Source organism: Papaver somniferum, chromosome 2 (genome assembly GCF_003573695.1).
Source record: "Papaver somniferum cultivar HN1 chromosome 2, ASM357369v1, whole genome shotgun sequence".
Lineage (NCBI taxonomy): Eukaryota > Viridiplantae > Streptophyta > Magnoliopsida > Ranunculales > Papaveraceae > Papaver > Papaver somniferum.
The window spans coordinates 139,815,231-139,833,441 of NC_039359.1; the positions used below are offsets into that span (position 1 = coordinate 139,815,231).

An 18,211-nucleotide genomic window follows, 5' to 3' on the forward strand; every position below is an offset into this window, starting at 1 on the left:
TCATAATTTTCGAAGAAATTCGCTACTGTGTACTTCTCAGCGACTATCTCCAAATCTGCAAATTTAGGATCCCTAAGCTCTTCAGGATAAAGAGATCCTTTACCAGCACCGCGGTTAGCAAACTCCAATATCAGACGGATTCCCCACTCAATTGGAAGATAGCTCGCGAAAATCCCGAGTGGGCGAGAATCTCATAAAACAGAGGAATATCTGGGTCATAAAGAGGAATGGGGAGACCTGCGAGAATTTGACCCAGTGAAACTATGATTGATTGATCATCACAATGTTGTTCATAGAAAAGTTTGATAGAAATAATTGACTTGGCACTTTCACCAGGAATGGTAGAAAGTGTGAAACCTTTCTCGGCAAGATCTTTTTGAACATCCTTTAAGGTTTTCTCATGTTTTTGACCACTTGGAGGCATATCTAAATATAAAGTATGGGAATGGACGAAGAATTAAGAAGATTGAAGAAGGAAAATAGAACAAAAATTACATCAGAGGAATTTACGGAGAAAATGATGAAGTAGTAGAGAAGATGAAAAAGAGAGTAAAAAAGAAGAAAATGGAGAGTACGAAGAGTATATATAGAGGATATTTTCGAGAAGATAAACACAATTAATGCGAAAAGACGTGAGCGGTCGAAAAGCAGCGGTTACAGAAGACGTGTCAAGAATCAGATGGGAGAAATGATACGTGTGATAAATGCAGAATATGAAGTGATGGATAGCTGCGACATTTCTCACATCGTTCTCTACTTCGCAGAGAAGATATGAGAAGAGGAAAGATGTAGGATCAGAATCTCGCAACAATAATGTCTCAGCGAAATTATTAACAACACAACACGACAGTGTCGCAGAACAACTTCAGAACGACATAATAAACGACCTCAGCCAAATCATGAGAAAAGTGTGACGATCCTGCGAAAATAAGGAAGTTTGCGAGATTGGTATTTGTAAGGTTGCGAGAATGTCGCAAACCATATCCGAAAATAAAGGACATATTAGCTGTCATCCACTATGTAATTTCCTATAAATAGCCATTCAGTTGTAAAGAAAAAGGGAGAGATCTTTTCTGAGTGAGAAGAAAGTAAATAGGAGAGAGAAAATCTAGAGCAGTGGTTATTCTTGATTCCTTTATCTTTTCTTGTAAGATTGTTCAAAGATTCATCAATAAAATTAAGATTGTTAATCCAAAAATGATTAAATATCCACTATGTAATTTCCTATAAATAGTCATTCAGTTGTAAAGGAAAAGGGAGAGATCTTTTCTGGGTGAGAAGAAAGTAAATAGGAGAGAGAAAATCTAGAGCAGTGGTTATTCTTGATTCCTTTATCTTTTCTTGTAAGATTGTTCAAAGATTCATCAATAAAATTAAGATTGTTAATTCAAAAATGAGTTGAATGTTAATCAAATCGTATGAGGGGTGTAGTGTAGGATTTCCTGCAACTACACCCCCACTGCGAGTGGTCATATGGTATTAATTCTACTCTTCTTGACACCGGCAGTGCATCAACCAACAATAAAAACGTAGCTTAAAATTTTATACACATCCGTGTAGAATTGCCTTGACCGCTGAATTTTAATTATGGAACTCCATGGAGCAAGGAACAAGTTTTTATCAATCAGATCCGTCGAGCGCTAAATTTGTAGTTAACCAATTGCAAACTTCGTTCATTTCTTCATGAATGGTTCCGTGTCCAAGTCTACAAGAAAATCACAATGATCTTAAGATGTTTCCATGAATTACTCATCAAATGTAACCGGGGGAAGAAACCAAATGTCATACCTGTCATATGATCTGGAAGTGAGTTTTTGGAATAGTGGATAACTTAAGACCTTTGAGCAATTCGCACCGTCCTTATAAAAGACGGTACCATCAACTAAAACAGGAAAAGAAAAAGATGCGTCATCCACCCCATGCATAAACTTATCGATGTCACCATAATATAATAGTAAAGTCATTGGATGATAATAGCTAAGTTCAAAACTGGTCAGCACCAAAAAATTTTACTGATCCAAAAAAAAAAAAAAACAAAAAAACAAACAAACTTGCAGATAGGTATGAGTTCGTTTTGTCTTAGTTTTCTTCTATGAAGATTTCTATGCAATGTCATAAATATATGATGTTATACCTTTACCGTGGCAGAGCAAAAGCGGCAAGGATGCTGCACGGGCAACAGCCTCCTGAGACCCTATTATTTTGCTCATCAAAAACCTGAAAACAATACATTGAAATGAAAAAAATTTACATATAACATAGTAATATGGCAGCGGCCTAAAGAAAATAATTATATGCATCTGAACGAGTCTGCATCAATTAATGAAGCTATACCTGGCCATTGGAAGCCACCCACTTAGACCAACAACAGCAGATACATTAGCAGGGTATGGTCTTCCATTTGCAAGTCTTCCTTCAACAGCACAAGCGGCAGAGTAGAGGGCAAGGGCAGAACCCATGCCAAAGCCCCCCAAACCAAGTTTGACTGTAAATTGCACGACTTATGTTACAAACTCTTCATGGAAATAAAAGATAAAGAAAATTTAATGGAAATAAGACCTACTGTCACTGGGCTCGGTTGATAACAGTTTTGCAACATATGCTGCTGAAGTATCTAAGCGTTCCATATTACTAAGAGCATCCTCTGAATACTTCGGCGTATCAAACCCTACACACAAATTTAGTTCCATATCACTAGATGTTTCAACGTTAATTTTGAACTAAAATAATTGTGACAGTTTTACCATCAGAAAATTAAATCTGGAAACATTCAGGCCTTACACACAGTGGTGCTGAGTGGGTGCCGTTGGGCAGATCCACTTGATCTGAACCAAAAGAAATCCAATAATCAAAAAAAGTAAATCAAACCTTAAAAAGCAAACATGAGTTTCTCCACGCATACTTGCTGGGGATCCTTTCCAAATGAGGGAATAGCACAATCTTACATTTCGAATTGGCAAGGCTTCCAACAGTTGGTACCAACTACAAAATCCAGAAAATGAAATCACAAAAAATCCTTTCTTTTGGTTTTGATAATAATTCGCAATTATTCGAAGGAACATGAAAATCCAATGCAAGATTTATCTTTTGAATTTCAGAGAGAATACCTGAAACCATTCTCGCTGACCTCGTGTAGCCAAACTACAGTAGCCTGGTGTTTTCCTTTTGGCCTAACCACATAAGTTCGTCCGAACTCTAAGCTACCTGCAATTATGCACAATTACTATACATCACTCTAAGCTAGTGATAGATCATCATTAAAACCCTCAATGTCATAATCAAAACATTGTTTCATACCTGCGAGTATGTTGTATGAATTTTTATTCCTTACAAACTCGGGTTTCCCCATTATAGATATCATAGCGAACCCAATGAAGATCGAGCACACTCTTAATATGAAAGGATCTAGCTCCTCCTCCGTCGGCTGATTCTCAAGCGCACGCGGGTAACAGTTAGTATGATCTTCCAAGTGAGACCACTCCAACCCACAATGGTAGCAAAATTCGTTCCGGCATCTAAAAAAAAAAAAGAAGCCTTTAGGTGTCTAATCAAGAAGACAGATACGAAGCCAGAAAATAAACGTAGTCAGAATTTAAACAACCTGCATTTAATATAATTACAACCATAAGTGCGCTCTACAGGTTGTTTGCAAGATGGACATCTAGTCCACCCTTTTCGTGCAAGGGTATCCAGGAAGAGAAGGTCGTTTCTGTCGCAGCAAGTATGAATCTTTTGGTCCGTTAGAGGAATCATGCAACGATAACAGAAGAGTTTCTTGCAACTTGGACATGTTGTTCTTGTAATAATACCATTACCACCACATTCATTCAGAATAACCTCAAAGCAACCAGGGCAGTAAACTCGTTTACCGTGACGACCAAACTTCGCTAGAATTTCAGATTCACAAAGCAAGTCGCACCATCTAAGGAAAACTTTTGATGAGATAATGGAACGACAAGATAGAATCCCAAAATCGACGTCGCAGCTGATATTTGGGCATCGTATTACGGATCTACCATAGTCGTTGACTGTTATTTCTACGTACTGTGCGATACAGTTGACGCAAAAGTGATGTTCTGATGCACATTCTTTAGTTTTCTTGTTGTTGTTGGAGTTATTATTGAATTTCTTATAGGCTGGAAGGCGTGTGATTCCAAACAAATTTCACAGGTAAAATATGGTTCTCCTGCTTTGAAACTCAGTATATTACCCATTCGTAAAACAGTATCTGTTTTATTGGTTTACGACAGATTTAAAGGGTGAGTCAATTTAAACAAATTCCTAATCGAGGTCACGATACCTCCGAGGCCATATTTCCAAAGCGCTTTAGGTTTGGGATAATCCACTGCCCCCATTACTCATCCGAATATGAAAACCTCATTATTCATAGTGAAAACTAGGGCTGTCAATGGGTACCCATTACCCGGATCCGGAACCGGATCCGGTATATTAGGTTCCGGTTCCGGGTCCTAAAGTTGGACCCATTAGCTACTTAGGACCCGGCGGGTAATTACCCGATTGGACCCGAATTTAAACGGGTCCAAACGGGTAATATCCATTGGGTACCCGCGGGTATCGGGTACCCGCGGGTATCGGGTACCCGTTTATTCATTCTTTTATTCATGTTTTTAGCAAAATTATAAGTATTTATTCTAGTTTTAGCTTTGATATTTTACTCATTTAAATTTTTTCTCTTACATTTAATCTTTATTTAGTACATTCATAAGAAATAATAATATTTTTTTATACAAATTACTTAAATCCAAGCTAAAAAGAGAAATATATTAAGTTTTTGAGATTTTTTAAATAGTTTTCTTTAGACCCAATGGGTATCCGGAACCGACGGGTACCCGGGTATTTAAACGGGTCCGGTTCTAAGTCCACAACTTTAGGAACCGGACCCGGAACCGTTAGGAACCGGACCCGGACCCGTTGACACCCCTAGTGAAAACTATTACCACACCCATTTTTCAGATTTTTTTACACTAAAAAACCCGTGCCTAGAAAAGTTCAGGCGCGCACCCAGTTTCTGGGTTAAAATTTCCGTGACACCCATAATTTCTTAAATTGTTTTTCTTGTTCTTCTCTTATTCTCCAGTGCCAATCGTGAGTTGTTGCATTTTTTTCCTAGCCGCCGACCATGGATTCGATGGGTATTCACCATGGATCAAGACTTCTCCCTGAAGCGGAGAAGAAGAAGGAAGAACGGAGTGAATTGCTGACTTTCTTGGCCTGAAATTCCGTTGAAATTGGTTTGCTGTTGTTGTTAGATGAGTAACGAATGGAAGAGATACAGATACAAAAGCTTTAATGGGGGTTAGACTGAGGTTCTGGTGTCGATACTTCTTATTGCTGAGACCAATTTGTCGCAGACCTAGCACTGATTTTAGAAGGTGTTTACAAAGGGATTTGTTGCAGTGATTTTAATGGGTTCTGTTGGTTCGATTTGGAGGAGATGTAGCTTGTTCTTGAGCTGAACTTCAGCTGGAAACAAGTCGTTACTGTGACTGATTTTATAGACGCATTGAATGGGTTTTGTGTTGTTGAATTAATGGCTGTGGTGTTTGTTTTTCGAAGGGGCTACACATTTCAGAAGTACAACGAGATGAAACTGTAATGTTAATTCAAGAGAATGAATCTGGGTGAGTTTGGAAGCTGTAGAAGGTTGAAGCTACAACAAGATGAGTATGGCATACAACCTGTTCGAGTAAATTCCTGCACCACTTTTGCCTAAGTTGTTTGCAGCTGCTAGCAATGGTTTGATGGTTGTGCAAGGGGGATGTTTAGCACTGGCTAGTTTGAGAAGAGAGGATAGTACAAGTTGTATGAGTAGTTTGAGAAGAAAGATGAAGTTGTTGCTATAAATGAAGTGGTGAGAACTGTTGCTAGGGAAATCTGAACTTGATTGAAGAGTCGTGACTCAATTTAGAAGATGTAGACAAGCACGGGAACAAACAAGGTGTTGTAAGAGTTTGGCTGTTGCAATATACATAGGTTTATCAATTACAAAAGATTAGTTAGTATGTCATTTCATGATTCTTCTACTAGTTAACTAGTTAAACTTCATCTGGGGTATAGATTACGTGTGGTTTTCTGGCCTAAACAGATGCTCCATACTTGGTCGCGGTGCTTCGAAATGTTTATCATTATCAAATGGGACTAATGCTATATGTTGTGTTTATAAGTAACCAGAACTCATAGTGTTGGAATGGTTTTCATGTCAAATGTTCAATTTAATGTCGACTCCACAAGGATTTCAACTATGCGTACGAAGATTGGAAAATCTGATTACAGGTTGTGTAGGGGAACGACAAGTCACAAGTGTACTAAGGCTATTAGGTGCTTGCAGGCTTTGCTGCGATCTTTTTATTTATTTTTATTAGACTTCTCAAAAATGAAGAGATTGTTGCTTGCGTGTGTTGTTACATATTGCATCATCAAATAATTAAATATTAATTTATTGCGATCCATTGTCATGTCAAAATTGATTTTATATATCTCGAGTACTTATTTCTATCATATGCATATACACGTGTTGGTGTTGGTAATATTGGTTGAATAATTTGTTATGCAACTATGAAAATGGATGCATAACCTGCTATGCATCTACAAAATTTGTTGCATAACTCGTTATGCGGTCCAGAAAACGGTTGCATAACACGTTATGCAACAACTATTTTTTTAGTATTGAAACCAACAAAAACAAAGACTGCATAACTTGTCATTCACTTACAATAATATTTGCATAACATGTTATGCAGTCGTGAAAATTGATGCATAACCTGTTATGCATCCGAAAATATGGCTGCATAATGCATTATGCATCGAGAAATTGTTGCATAATCTTTTATGCATTGAGAAAATAGATGCATAACCTGATATGCATCCGTAAATATGGACGCATACTGCATTATGCATCAATATTTTTTATGTACGCACTAAAATCAACCAAAACAATGGTTACATAACTTGTTATAGATGCACAACTTTGTTATCCAAATGCATAATTTGTTATGCAGTGTAGAAAATGGTTGCATAATTCGTTATGCGTCTGCAGAATGTGTTATGCATCTTTTTTGGTGGCTGCATAATGGTTATGTATCAAGTTTTCGAAAATTTTGCCTAAAATGATGATCACCTCCGATTTTTTCGTGAAAAACAAAAATTTGATATTCTTGTTTGTACTCGTTGCGTAGCTCTCTTAAAAAGATTTCCAACGATATAAAATTTGTAAAATTCCAAAGCGCGGATTTTTAGATATGTTATATCCAAGTTGTGTTGCCAATTATACCTCTGATGCATAACCCGCCATGCGGATACATAATCCGTCATACAACATTTTTAATAATTTCATATAATTATCGCTGTCACGAAAATAATAATGGGTGTGACGGTACCTAAAATTAATTGTGGACCTGACAATGAGAATATTATTTTTTTTGGACCTGCGTCTAAGTTAAGAAAATTTCTAGAGTAATACTTAAGAAAATTTCCGTGTCGAATAGATGAATGATCAAAAAACATGTTCAATGTACTCAAATTCTCTTTTGAAACACACTTCTTGAATGGGTATATATCATCTACCTCTGTCACCAAAAGAGGAAAGCTTGGCGACATTAGGACTCCTCCAGGTTAGGTTCAGTTTTTAAGAGTTGGAAGTGATCATGCATCAAGTGTGGGCAGTGAGATAAACAACATTAGCTCACAAAAAAGCTAGAAAGTAATTAACCACCACATGTCATGGACGTCCTTCATTTCCACTGATCAATATTAATGTCCTCGCTCACTCGTCTTTGTTTAGCCATGCGCAACAAGGATAGTGTTGTTGAATCTCAAGTATAAAGTACGAACTCATTTCAGTTTCTCTCTATAAACTCTCAACAGATTTCTTTAAACCTTGTTTATGATCAAGAAATCCGATTATGTTAGCCATGAACAAAAACTTTCTAAGATATTTTTTATTTTTTGCGGTTCTCTTGCTAAGTTTTTCCAATGTCACTCACCAATATGCTTGCACCAATGAAGCTGCAATAAGCTTACCATTTTGTAATACATCTATGTCTTACAAAGACAGAGCCACTGACCTAGTTGCACGCCTTACACTTCAAGAGAAGGTTCACCAGCTTGTAAATAAGGCTACCGGTGTACCAAGGCTTAATGTTCCTGCATACCAGTGGTGGAATGAAGCACTTCACGGTGTCGGAAAATGTTGGGGAGTGTCTTTCAATTCAACTGTTCGAGGTGCAACAAGTTTCCCGGCAGTAATTTTATCTGCTGCAAGTTTCAACTCCACACTATGGTATGAAATGGGGAGTGTGGTTTCCACTGAAGCAAGGGCAATGTATAATCTACGTCTTGCGGGGTTAACATACTGGAGTCCTAATGTTAACGTCTTTAGAGATCCTAGATGGGGTAGAGGGCAAGAGACTGCAGGCGAGGACCCGTTCGTTGTGTCAAAGTACGGAGTGAATTATGTTCGTGGACTTCAAGAGATAGGTGCAAACGGGGGAAATGTCACAAGTAATGCACTTAAGGTCTCCAGTTGTTGCAAGCACTACACTGCTTATGATGTTGATAACTGGAAAGGAGCAGATCGCTATTACTTTGATGCGAAGGTGACTTTGCAAGATATGGAGGATACGTATCAGCCGCCATTCAAGAGTTGTGTCATTGAAGGACATGTTAGCAGTGTGATGTGTTCATACAATAAGGTGAATGGTGTTCCTACTTGTGCCAATGCAGATCTTCTTAAAGGAGTCATAAGAGATCAATGGGGCCTTGATGGGTAAGTTCTCTAATTTTCTTTTCTTGAGATTTTTCAAAAGAATTTGGACTAGATGAAAAACACAATCCATTTCATTTTGCAGGTATATTGTTTCTGACTGCGACTCGGTTAAAGTCTACAACAACTTGACACATTACACTGCAACTCCTGAAGATGCTGTCGCTTTGGCTCTAAAAGCAGGTTTAGACATGAATTGTGGTGATTTTTTAAGTAACTTCACAGAAAATACAGTTAAACAAGGAAAAGTTTCAGAATCTGTTGTAGACCAAGCTCTGGTAAACAATTATGCAGTCTTAATGAGATTAGGCTTCTTTAACGGCGACCCTGCTAAGCTCCCTTTTGGTGAACTAGGAGCGGCGGACGTATGTTCCGAGGATCATCAAAATTTAGCTCTTGAAGCAGCTAAACAAGGGATGGTTTTGTTTCACAATCATAATGGAAGCCTTCCTTTGAATCCTAAAACTACAAAAACTCTAGCAGTTATAGGACCAAATGCTAATGCTACTGAAGTTATGATAAGTAATTACGCGGGCGTCCCTTGTAAGTACATTAGTCCTCTTCAAGGGCTTCAAAAGTATGCGACGGTGACTTACGAGCCAGGGTGTGCCAATGTTAGTTGTAGTAATGGAAGTCTGATAGAAAATGCTGCAAATGCTGCATCAGAAAGTGATGCAGTTGTGATAGTAGTGGGACTTGATCAGTCTATTGAAGCTGAAGAGCTGGATAGAGTGAACCTGACATTGCCTGGATTACAAGAGAAACTTGTTATGGATGTGGCTAATTCAGCGTGCGGTCCGGTGGTTCTTGTTATTATGTCAGGGGGTCCAATTGATGTCTCATTTGTGAAAAATGTGAGTAAAATAGTAGGAATTTTGTGGGTTGGTTATCCTGGTCAATCTGGAGGAGAGGCCATTGCTCAAGTCATATTTGGTGACTACAATCCAGGTTGTTCTCTTTCTTTCAGGTGGTGTTACTGCATAATAGCGTCGGTTATGAGTTCAGATAACAAGGTACGAATTTTTTTTCAGGTGGAAGGTCGCCATTTACGTGGTACCCGCAAGAATACGTTGATCAAGTACCAATGACAGATATGAACATGAGAGCAAACACAACCCGGAGCTTCCCTGGACGAACCTACCGGTTTTACACTGGTCCAACCTTGTACAACTTTGGGCATGGACTAAGTTACTCTATTTTCTCCAGTATTGTCAAATCAGCTCCTAAGGCAATACAGATACCACTGCAGAAATCTCAAAGCATTCTTGCACCCAACAGTACTAATCTATCTGAATTCAGCTCAGGAGAAGCTATTGACATCTCAAAAGTGAATTGCCAGGCTCTACAGTTCGATATCGAGGTTTTTGTGAAGAATCGCGGCCAAAGGAACGGAAGCCATGTAGTGTTAATCTTTTGGAAACCACCATCGTCAGAAAAGGTGGTTGGGCTTCCTAAAATGGGGTTGATAGGTTTTGAAAGGGTGGAAGTAGTGACAGGCAAAAAAGAAAGTGTGAAGATCAAAGTTGATGTATGCAAGGATTTGAGTGTTGCTGATGCAGATGGGAAACGGAAAATGATATTAGGTAAACACACATTACTTGTTGGGTCTTCAAGTGATAAACAAGTTGGGCATAATTTTTATGTCAGAGTGAGCAAATGCGAAGGGGAAAATTTCATATTTCAGCAACACTTGAGTGCTAGTAAGAGTTTGATTTGTTAAGCTAAATAAATTGACAGGACAGGAGTTATGTTTTGTACTGATGTATTTAGTAGTGTCTAATAGAGCTAAGTTTGGTTTTATCAGTAGTGTAAGTGTAGTGGCAGGAAATCCCACAACTACACCCTAATGATAAACTATGAAGTAATCTGAGAAACCATGATGAAATATTCAAGATCTTTATTAAAAACTTAGAACAAATACAAAGGAGATATGATGAAACCCTAACTTGGAAACAAATAACTCTCTCTCTTAAAGTTCTATCCTTAGCTCACCAAAAAGATCTCTCCCTTTTACAATGGTGGTTGGTCCTTTATTTAGGAGTTTACATAGTGGATGACAGCTAATAAAGCCCATATTTTCGGATCTGATGTGCGTGAAAGTCGCTGGGACATTTATATTGCTGCACGGATCCTTTGCAGACGCATAAATCTTCACACTACAACAAAACACACGTTTAGTGACAAAATTTTATGTGACCAATAAAATTTTGTCTACAAATCTAGTGTTTAGGGAGGAATATTTTTTTGGTCACCATATATATTTTTTACGCGACAAAAGGTAAATTTTGTCTTAAAAGTGGTCACTGAAAATTTTTGTGACAACTTGCTGGTGACCAATTTTATCTCTGTCTCTAAATATTTCTTTTGTGACCAAATATAGTGACCAATTCTGTCTCCGTCTCTAAATACTTCTTTGTGACGAATTATTTCGGTCAAGAAATTGGTTTCTAGCGACGAAGAAAAATTATAGTCTCCAAACATATTATTGCTAACAATCCAAGACTTTTATCTCTGAATGTATCTTACACCGACAAAATTAGTTTTTTGTCGAAATGAATGCCCGTCAAATAAGGATTTTTCCGTTAGAACTATTAGTATCGAAACAAATTGTTGTCACAAATGGAATGTTTTATACTGACAGAAAAATGTTGGTCTCCAAAAAAAGTATTGATGACAACGTGTAACTTTTATCCCTATATCTATTTTTGCGAACAAAATTTAATTCGTCCGAAAAACTATTGCTGGCGACGTGTGACTTTTCTTCCTATACCTATTTATGCAGATAAAAATTAATTCATCATCTAAATCAATACGAAGCAAATATGAAATTTTTCCGTTAAAACTTTGTTAGTGGCAAGACAAATTGTGGTCTGCAAATCCGAATATTCCGCGACTCAAACTATGACCCTTTACAGAATAATCGCTGACTGCTAGTGACGCAAATCTGATGATTGTATCTGATCATTGCTCCCTACTGGATTTTAAGCCTTTTAAGTCTCTGATAAGAGAAAATAAAGATTTTTAAGCTATAGTTTAAAAGATAGATCCACAAAACCTGTAATCAAACCAGTTTTGTACATTACAGTTTAAAAGCCAGTTTTGAAACCATAAGTTATTACCAAGCTTAATTTCCTTAGAATCAGTTGCTATCAATGCTGCTTCACAGACCTGTAAGATTTAGCAACAGTCTGTAAACCTCATCGATAGTTCCATAATCATTTTCATTAACGGAAGCTTGAACTTCACGACTGCTGATGAGTGCCAAATATTGGTTATATTTATCCCTTTTTATTAGCATTTAACTCATCTTTTGTGCATTAATTCTACATTTTATCCCATATTCTGTATTTTCATTGTTTTCAAGAATAAATATTTTTATTAATTAATTTTGCATTTTTAGGTTGTAAATAAAGTTTGGATGAATCACGAAGCAAAAAGAAAAGAAAAGTGGTGGAAGCCAAGAGGAATCACACAAGGAAGCCGCGAAGAATGTTGTGCGCAAGACCAAAAGGCTAGAACTGGGCTTGAAGAGGAAGAATTGTTCTTAAAGAAGATCTGGGTTTGGCATACCCAAGGCCCAAAACCCTCACCCAAACCCATTTTCAATATCCATGCCCGCCTTCATCTTCAGCCGTCAGATTGAATCATCTCAGCATCCTACGGTGGCTTCATCATAGTGCATCAAAATCTGAAGCTCCTGTCAAACACTTTAGCACCTAACTCCATCTTGATCCGTCAGTTTCGTTGTACTTCCGCATCCAACGGTCGCTCCTCGCTTCCTTCTATCTCGTCGTTAGATCGATCCATCATCTCCACATCCCACGGCTCATCTCGCTGTGCATCCAATTTTCTGCAACCGCCCAACACCGAGCACTAAATATCTATACCCAAACCAAACAACCCCATTCTCTTTTCCATCGATCTCTACTCCCTCACCTCCGTCTGCAACTCCATCACCACCACGCCCTGCCACTGCCACAGCCACCTTCACCACTTCCTGACGCCACCAACTGCCACCAAACGCCATGATGGCTACAACCCATCTCCTTCCACATTATTTCCCTACCACTCTTCCCACCTAATTCATCGATTTTCCCTCTTTTCTCTCTGAAACCCTAGATGAGAAAATCAATGAATTAGGTCGAGCTAGAAGATCAATTGAGGCATGGGAATGGACCAGGAGAAGAAGAGAAGAAATGGGTCGACCTTCTTGAGTGATTTGTCACATCAAAATTAGGTAAAAATCAAACCCTAATTTCACTGATTTGGGGGAAAATTGTATAAACCCTAATTGAGACTTTGGGTATAAATAGATGGTGAATGGGGATGTTGTACACATGCCTGGGCTAGCCAGAGCTTCACCCAAGAGGACTGGACTAGCCAGTGCCTCAACTGTGCTGTTTTGATTTGTTCTGTCAATGCTCTGTTTATGTTCAATGTTTCAATTCCAGTTATTTAATGTGTTAAACATGTTCTAGTTTAATTTGCCAGGATTTAGATGAAACCCTAGCTTAACATTTGTTATTCATGCTCTTGTCAGTATCCATGATGTGTTTAAATGCTCATAGTGAAACTCCATCTTAGGGCTTCAACACTAGCCTTTCACATTGGATGTCAGGCATCCATTGTAGTTAGAATCATCTAGTGTTGCTGAACTGCAACTCATGCTTAATTTTATATATTGTTCTTTTGATTAATTGTGCTTTATCTAGACAGTTAATGCTTAGGAGGAGTACCTTAATTGTGATAGGAGATTTCATATCAAAATGACCCTTGCTATATAGAGGATTGACATCCCTCTTGCTAGTGGCTATAGAAAAACAAAGTTACTGTCAGTGATGAATAATCAGTGTGAGTTAGAGGTGGATTCAAAGACCTTGGTATTTTGTTTACATTTGTTTCCAAATTCTTGCTTCACTGTTTGCTTCTAAATTCTATACTTCACTGCCTTTGGCTCATTGCCATTGTAACTGTCATTTGCCACTGTCACTCTTTGCTTCATTAGTTCACTGCTCAGAGAATTAGCTTAGGAAACTTCAACTCACACCCTAGTCCCTGTGGATTCGACCCGTATTTGCACAAGCTACAACCGACACCGTGCACTTGCGGTATAACCATGTAGGCTTCCCTTATACTCTTATTTCGTACATCTTTCAAAGTCTACCAACTGCTGTCATGCCACTGATTACCAAGAGATGCAAAAGACCCATGAATTGTAAAATCTTCCATTCAAATTTCCTGTCAAGATACAAAAAAAATATTATTTCGAGAAAAATTCTAAGCATCCTTATCACTGTCACAACTATGTACAGAACTGACAGGACTAACTTCAGTTCCCATATTAAAACACATGTTTCTAGTAACATATTTATCCTCCAAGATGACTACCTACTGGGTCTTGCAGCTTTGAACTATTATCCTCAAAGGAACTGGCTCTTGCAGCTTTGAACTATTGTCCGATCCTTTGTTTTATACTTGCATCAGCAAGAATTCAAAATCCTACACAGGTAGTGGTCCACATGTTGACTATTATCAACACTGAATTTTTTAGTTGGCATGTTATTGATCGTTACATCAGTTTCCATCTTAAGTCCAATATGTATCAATCTGGACCAAATGGTTAAGGAGAGGGATGGCGCTAACAAAAAAAATAGTGTCTACCACAGGAGAAATTAAACTAACCAGATGATGTACTTGTTTGACTGATGCAGCATGTGAAGAGTCCACAGTAGACCTAGCTGCTTCAACTTCAAAAAAAAAACACTGATACAGAATACTCACTGTAATAACAACATGACTATAATGTAGTCACAATGAAAATGGTGTCAGCAAGGAAGCTTGCGCAGCTCGGCTCCATCATCATGGGCAGAAACACAGATGCAACTTTCCTGCAAGAATTATCATCCATATCATAATGGAGGTAACCTTTATTTTATCTTATTACTGTTTTATTTTGGCTAAGACAGAGGAATGGTTTTAACTTTCACAATAACCGTGTCACTAAGAACCCATGCATTAAGAACAAAACCAACAAAGAGAAGACAACTAATATTTGAGAACATTCTGAGAAAAGTTCAAGGTAATTGGCATAAGAAAAATGCACGAAATGAGAGTTATGTTTTTCTACACTGATACTTCTATAGGTGGTGCAAAAGTATCCCATCTGGACCGAGCCAATAGGGTACTTGCGACCCAATCCAACACCAAATCTAGTTTCAAAATTCAAGCCATTACCAAGTCCGGCCACTACCCATTCTCTAAATTTCTGAATTTCACCCAGACCAATGCTTGTCAAAAACCCATATAGTTAGTAACCCAAGTTTCTGTAATCATCATTGCTAAAACGATTAAGAAAAAAACCAATCCAAGTTTGACAATTTTGGGATAAAGTGTTATCTGTAAGTTGACACCAAGCTTAATTTCCTTAGAATCAGTTGTTATCAATGCTGCTTCACAGGCCTGTAAGATTTAGCAGCAGCCTGTAAGCCTTATCGATAGTTCCATAATCATTTTCAATCTGCAATCAAAAAAGATAACTTGTTAGAATTTGAGGGAGAGGGAAAGAGACTGTGTATCATGAATCTAAAAGCACATGAAAACTAATGAGAAACTTACCTGCATCAGCATATGGCTTCCCAAGATTTAAATAAATCAAAGCTAATAACCACATAATTGACTGATATGATATAGAGAAGAAGATTGAAAACTTAGAGAATCTAAAAGATTAATTTTATTTCTCATCAAATGAAGGGAATACAAAGCAGGAACAAAACCAAAATTTAGACTGCTGAGCATGAGTCTCGTAAGTGACAAACTAAAACAGTAAAACCAAATTCAACTTAGACTACTGATCATGAGTGTCTGTAACTGTGACATTCAGACCTAAACGATTCAGTACATCCTGTTGGAATAATGCCTGGTCTTCTTTCATTTTCCTAATTTCTTCTTCTTGTCTTCGGACTTTTTCACGCAGTTCTTCAGTTTCTTGATTCGAATGCATAACAGCTACACGTCTTCTTGATTTTTTCTTCCCCAGGACCTCAGCACAGATGTCGTCTTCATCTCTAGGTTCCGATCCTTCTTCCATGCTTTGTTCTCTGATAGCGATCATTTGATCCTATACAAAGATCATGTGTAAGTAATAAGAAGAACCTAAATATACAGATTTAGATACAAAGTCACGCTAAACAAATCCCGGAAAAAATACATTTATGTTTCATGGATGATGCAAGGATATAGTTCCAGATGAAAAAAAAACAGTGTAACTTAACATTTGACACCTTTATTCACATCATGATAACTTACATATTGGCTGCGTGCCTTGTCGCTCAGCCAGATTCGATTGTTAGTCGTTTTATCAATCACGCGAGTGTGTGCGTCATGGAACACTTGGATAGGGGAGTGATTTTCCGATTCCATACTCTGTTTCATGAAGAATAAGATCAAAAAAATTTCAGCAATTTCATGTGTTACAATAGATCATACTATTCAACTAACCAGAAATCGGTAGTTAGTAGTACAAATGAGTACCTGCTCATGACGCACAACAAATGCCATGGAACCACTGCAATGGTTGTACTGAACCTTTTCCCTGTTTTTGGATCCAGCTAACGACCGTTTCTGCAATTTTATTTAAATTATCAGTACATACATTAGTAAAGCAATTTTATAGACACCAAATCTAAATCAGTGTAATACCTTAAATTCAGGTGAAGAGAAGTGGTTGCAAAGCCACTCCCACTTATCATGGGGCACATCTTTGTATGGCTTAGCTTTTATTTGTTCGATGGAATGAGAGGAATCGACCAAACTCTTGAAATAGGAGCACATGAAACTCCTATGACTGTTATACTTCTTTCCCATTGATCGGTGTAGGTAATCCCAGATAAAGGGGACGTTGAGGTCCACCCAGAACTTGTCCTGCAACAAGATAAAAGTTAGGATCTGAAGTCAACCCGTAGTTTACAAGTAAAATATTGTACACTATTAAACATACCTTAACCCTTTCCATTAAGGCTTCTCTGTCATGCAATGGAATTTTAATCCACGATTTGTATTCCAAGGGAGCAAAAGACCTGACAATGACCCCAGATTCTGTGGCCAGTTTGCTTCGGTTGAAGCACACCGCCTCACCTGCAGACTCTTTAAACTTCACGGGCAATTTTCGATCCGTCGTCATCGCTAGTATTCTCTCAAGCCCGACTCCCCGACTTATCCCCCTTGTGTTTCGTTTTTTGGAAGTTGATTCTTGAAACAAAAAAAAAACATGTTGAAAATGTCAATATTGAATACTCACAAAACAAACAAACATAACATAACAGCAGTATTTGATATTTCAACAATATTTGTGATTTTTCATACCCGTGGAAGCAGTGATTTGGGGCGCCATTTGTAATAGAACAAACTGAAAAGAAAAGTATAGAAGTGTAAGTAAAATAAAAAACCAAGGATGCTTCAAGATTATCAAAGTCTAAACATTCTTGTGGAAATAAAAAGACAGCAACATGACAAATGGTCAAGGCAATCCACCAAGATGCACTATCCCATAGTAGTGCTGCCTCTCAGCTAGTTTAGCTTAAAGATTTAACCTAATTGTTGATTAATAAAAGTAGACAAGAAAGTATAATGCTACAGTTTATAGTGACCATATTGAATCCTTCCTTCCTACTTACAAGTACCATTAGGAACATCATAACAAGCAGCATCTTCTTAGGGAATTACAGATGTGAGTAATTGGGATTTATTTGAATCCATGGATTAGGAACATAACAACAACCGTACTCAAAAACAAAAAAAAACAGATGTAAGTTATTTGAATTGACTTGATTCCATAGAAGAGGAACCCATCAACAACCATACCCAAAAACAAAGAATTGGAATTGATTTAATTCCATGGAAGAGGAGCCCATCAACAACCATAATCACATATTAGCATTGAATTGATTTTATTTCTCACAATCGAAGTACCAAAAAAAATAAGATTCAAGGAAAAATGTAAAAATCTAATGTAAAAGAAAAAATATAATATACCTTAGGATTTAATTTGAGATAAATTTCTGAGAAGATGAGATGTAAATGTTCCATCGATGCCTTAGGGTTTATATAGCCTGAATTTTGGATAAAATTTGAAACCTAAAATACAATTAGCGCGAAACATCCCGCCAAAAGAACTAAAACCTCAATTTTCCTCGAAAATTTGTTGCTTGATTTACGAGAATCGTTACCTAGATTTATTTTGGAGGGAGTATGTATGAAGCTGACAGCGGGAGATGATTTTTCTCAGTTTTAATCGGAGATTATTAGCGAAATCTATAGCATAGGAAGATACCAAAATTTCTTAATATGGAAGATTTCATTCCCAATCCGGAAAAAATCTTATGATTTGGGAAGATGGAAGAAAGGAAAGAACTGAGTAAACGAAGATATCCA

At 37.6% G+C, this 18,211-nt stretch overlaps 2 protein-coding genes across 2 annotated transcripts; one reads left to right on the top strand and one right to left on the bottom strand.

Annotated features, from left to right (window-relative positions):
- Positions 1-1,620: 1,620 nt before the first annotated feature.
- On the bottom strand, positions 1,621-3,349 carry LOC113352075 (acyl-protein thioesterase 2-like). The gene is made up of 9 exons (XM_026595945.1): positions 3,298-3,349; positions 3,108-3,204; positions 2,946-2,982; positions 2,786-2,825; positions 2,564-2,668; positions 2,335-2,485; positions 2,135-2,217; positions 1,789-1,882; positions 1,621-1,705 (listed from the first exon to the last, which is right to left on the bottom strand). Exons 1-9 carry the CDS (start codon positions 3,347-3,349, stop codon positions 1,621-1,623), a joined length of 744 nt encoding a protein of 247 aa, XP_026451730.1.
- Positions 3,350-7,887: 4,538 nt separating this feature from the next.
- Positions 7,888-10,652, top strand: LOC113354015 (probable beta-D-xylosidase 5). The gene is made up of 3 exons (XM_026597470.1): positions 7,888-8,785; positions 8,868-9,730; positions 9,814-10,652. The coding sequence occupies exons 1-3, from the start codon at positions 7,923-7,925 to the stop codon at positions 10,500-10,502; spliced, it is 2,415 nt and encodes an 804-aa protein (XP_026453255.1). The 5' UTR covers positions 7,888-7,922; the 3' UTR covers positions 10,503-10,652.
- The last annotated feature ends 7,559 nt before the right edge of the window (positions 10,653-18,211 follow it).

Coding starts and splice junctions, on each gene's coding strand:
- LOC113352075 (XM_026595945.1), bottom strand. CDS start 3,349: ATGGGGAAACCCGAGTTTGTAAGGAATAAAAATTCATACAACATACTC. Junction 2,669..2,785: donor GGCACCCACTCAGCACCACT/GTGTGTAAGGCC, acceptor ATTTGTGTGTAG/GGTTTGATACGCCGAAGTAT. Junction 2,486..2,563: donor ATCAACCGAGCCCAGTGACA/GTAGGTCTTATT, acceptor TGCAATTTACAG/TCAAACTTGGTTTGGGGGGC.
- LOC113354015 (XM_026597470.1), top strand. CDS start 7,923: ATGTTAGCCATGAACAAAAACTTTCTAAGATATTTTTTATTTTTTGCG. Junction 8,786..8,867: donor GATCAATGGGGCCTTGATGG/GTAAGTTCTCTA, acceptor TTCATTTTGCAG/GTATATTGTTTCTGACTGCG. Junction 9,731..9,813: donor ATTTGGTGACTACAATCCAG/GTTGTTCTCTTT, acceptor ATTTTTTTTCAG/GTGGAAGGTCGCCATTTACG.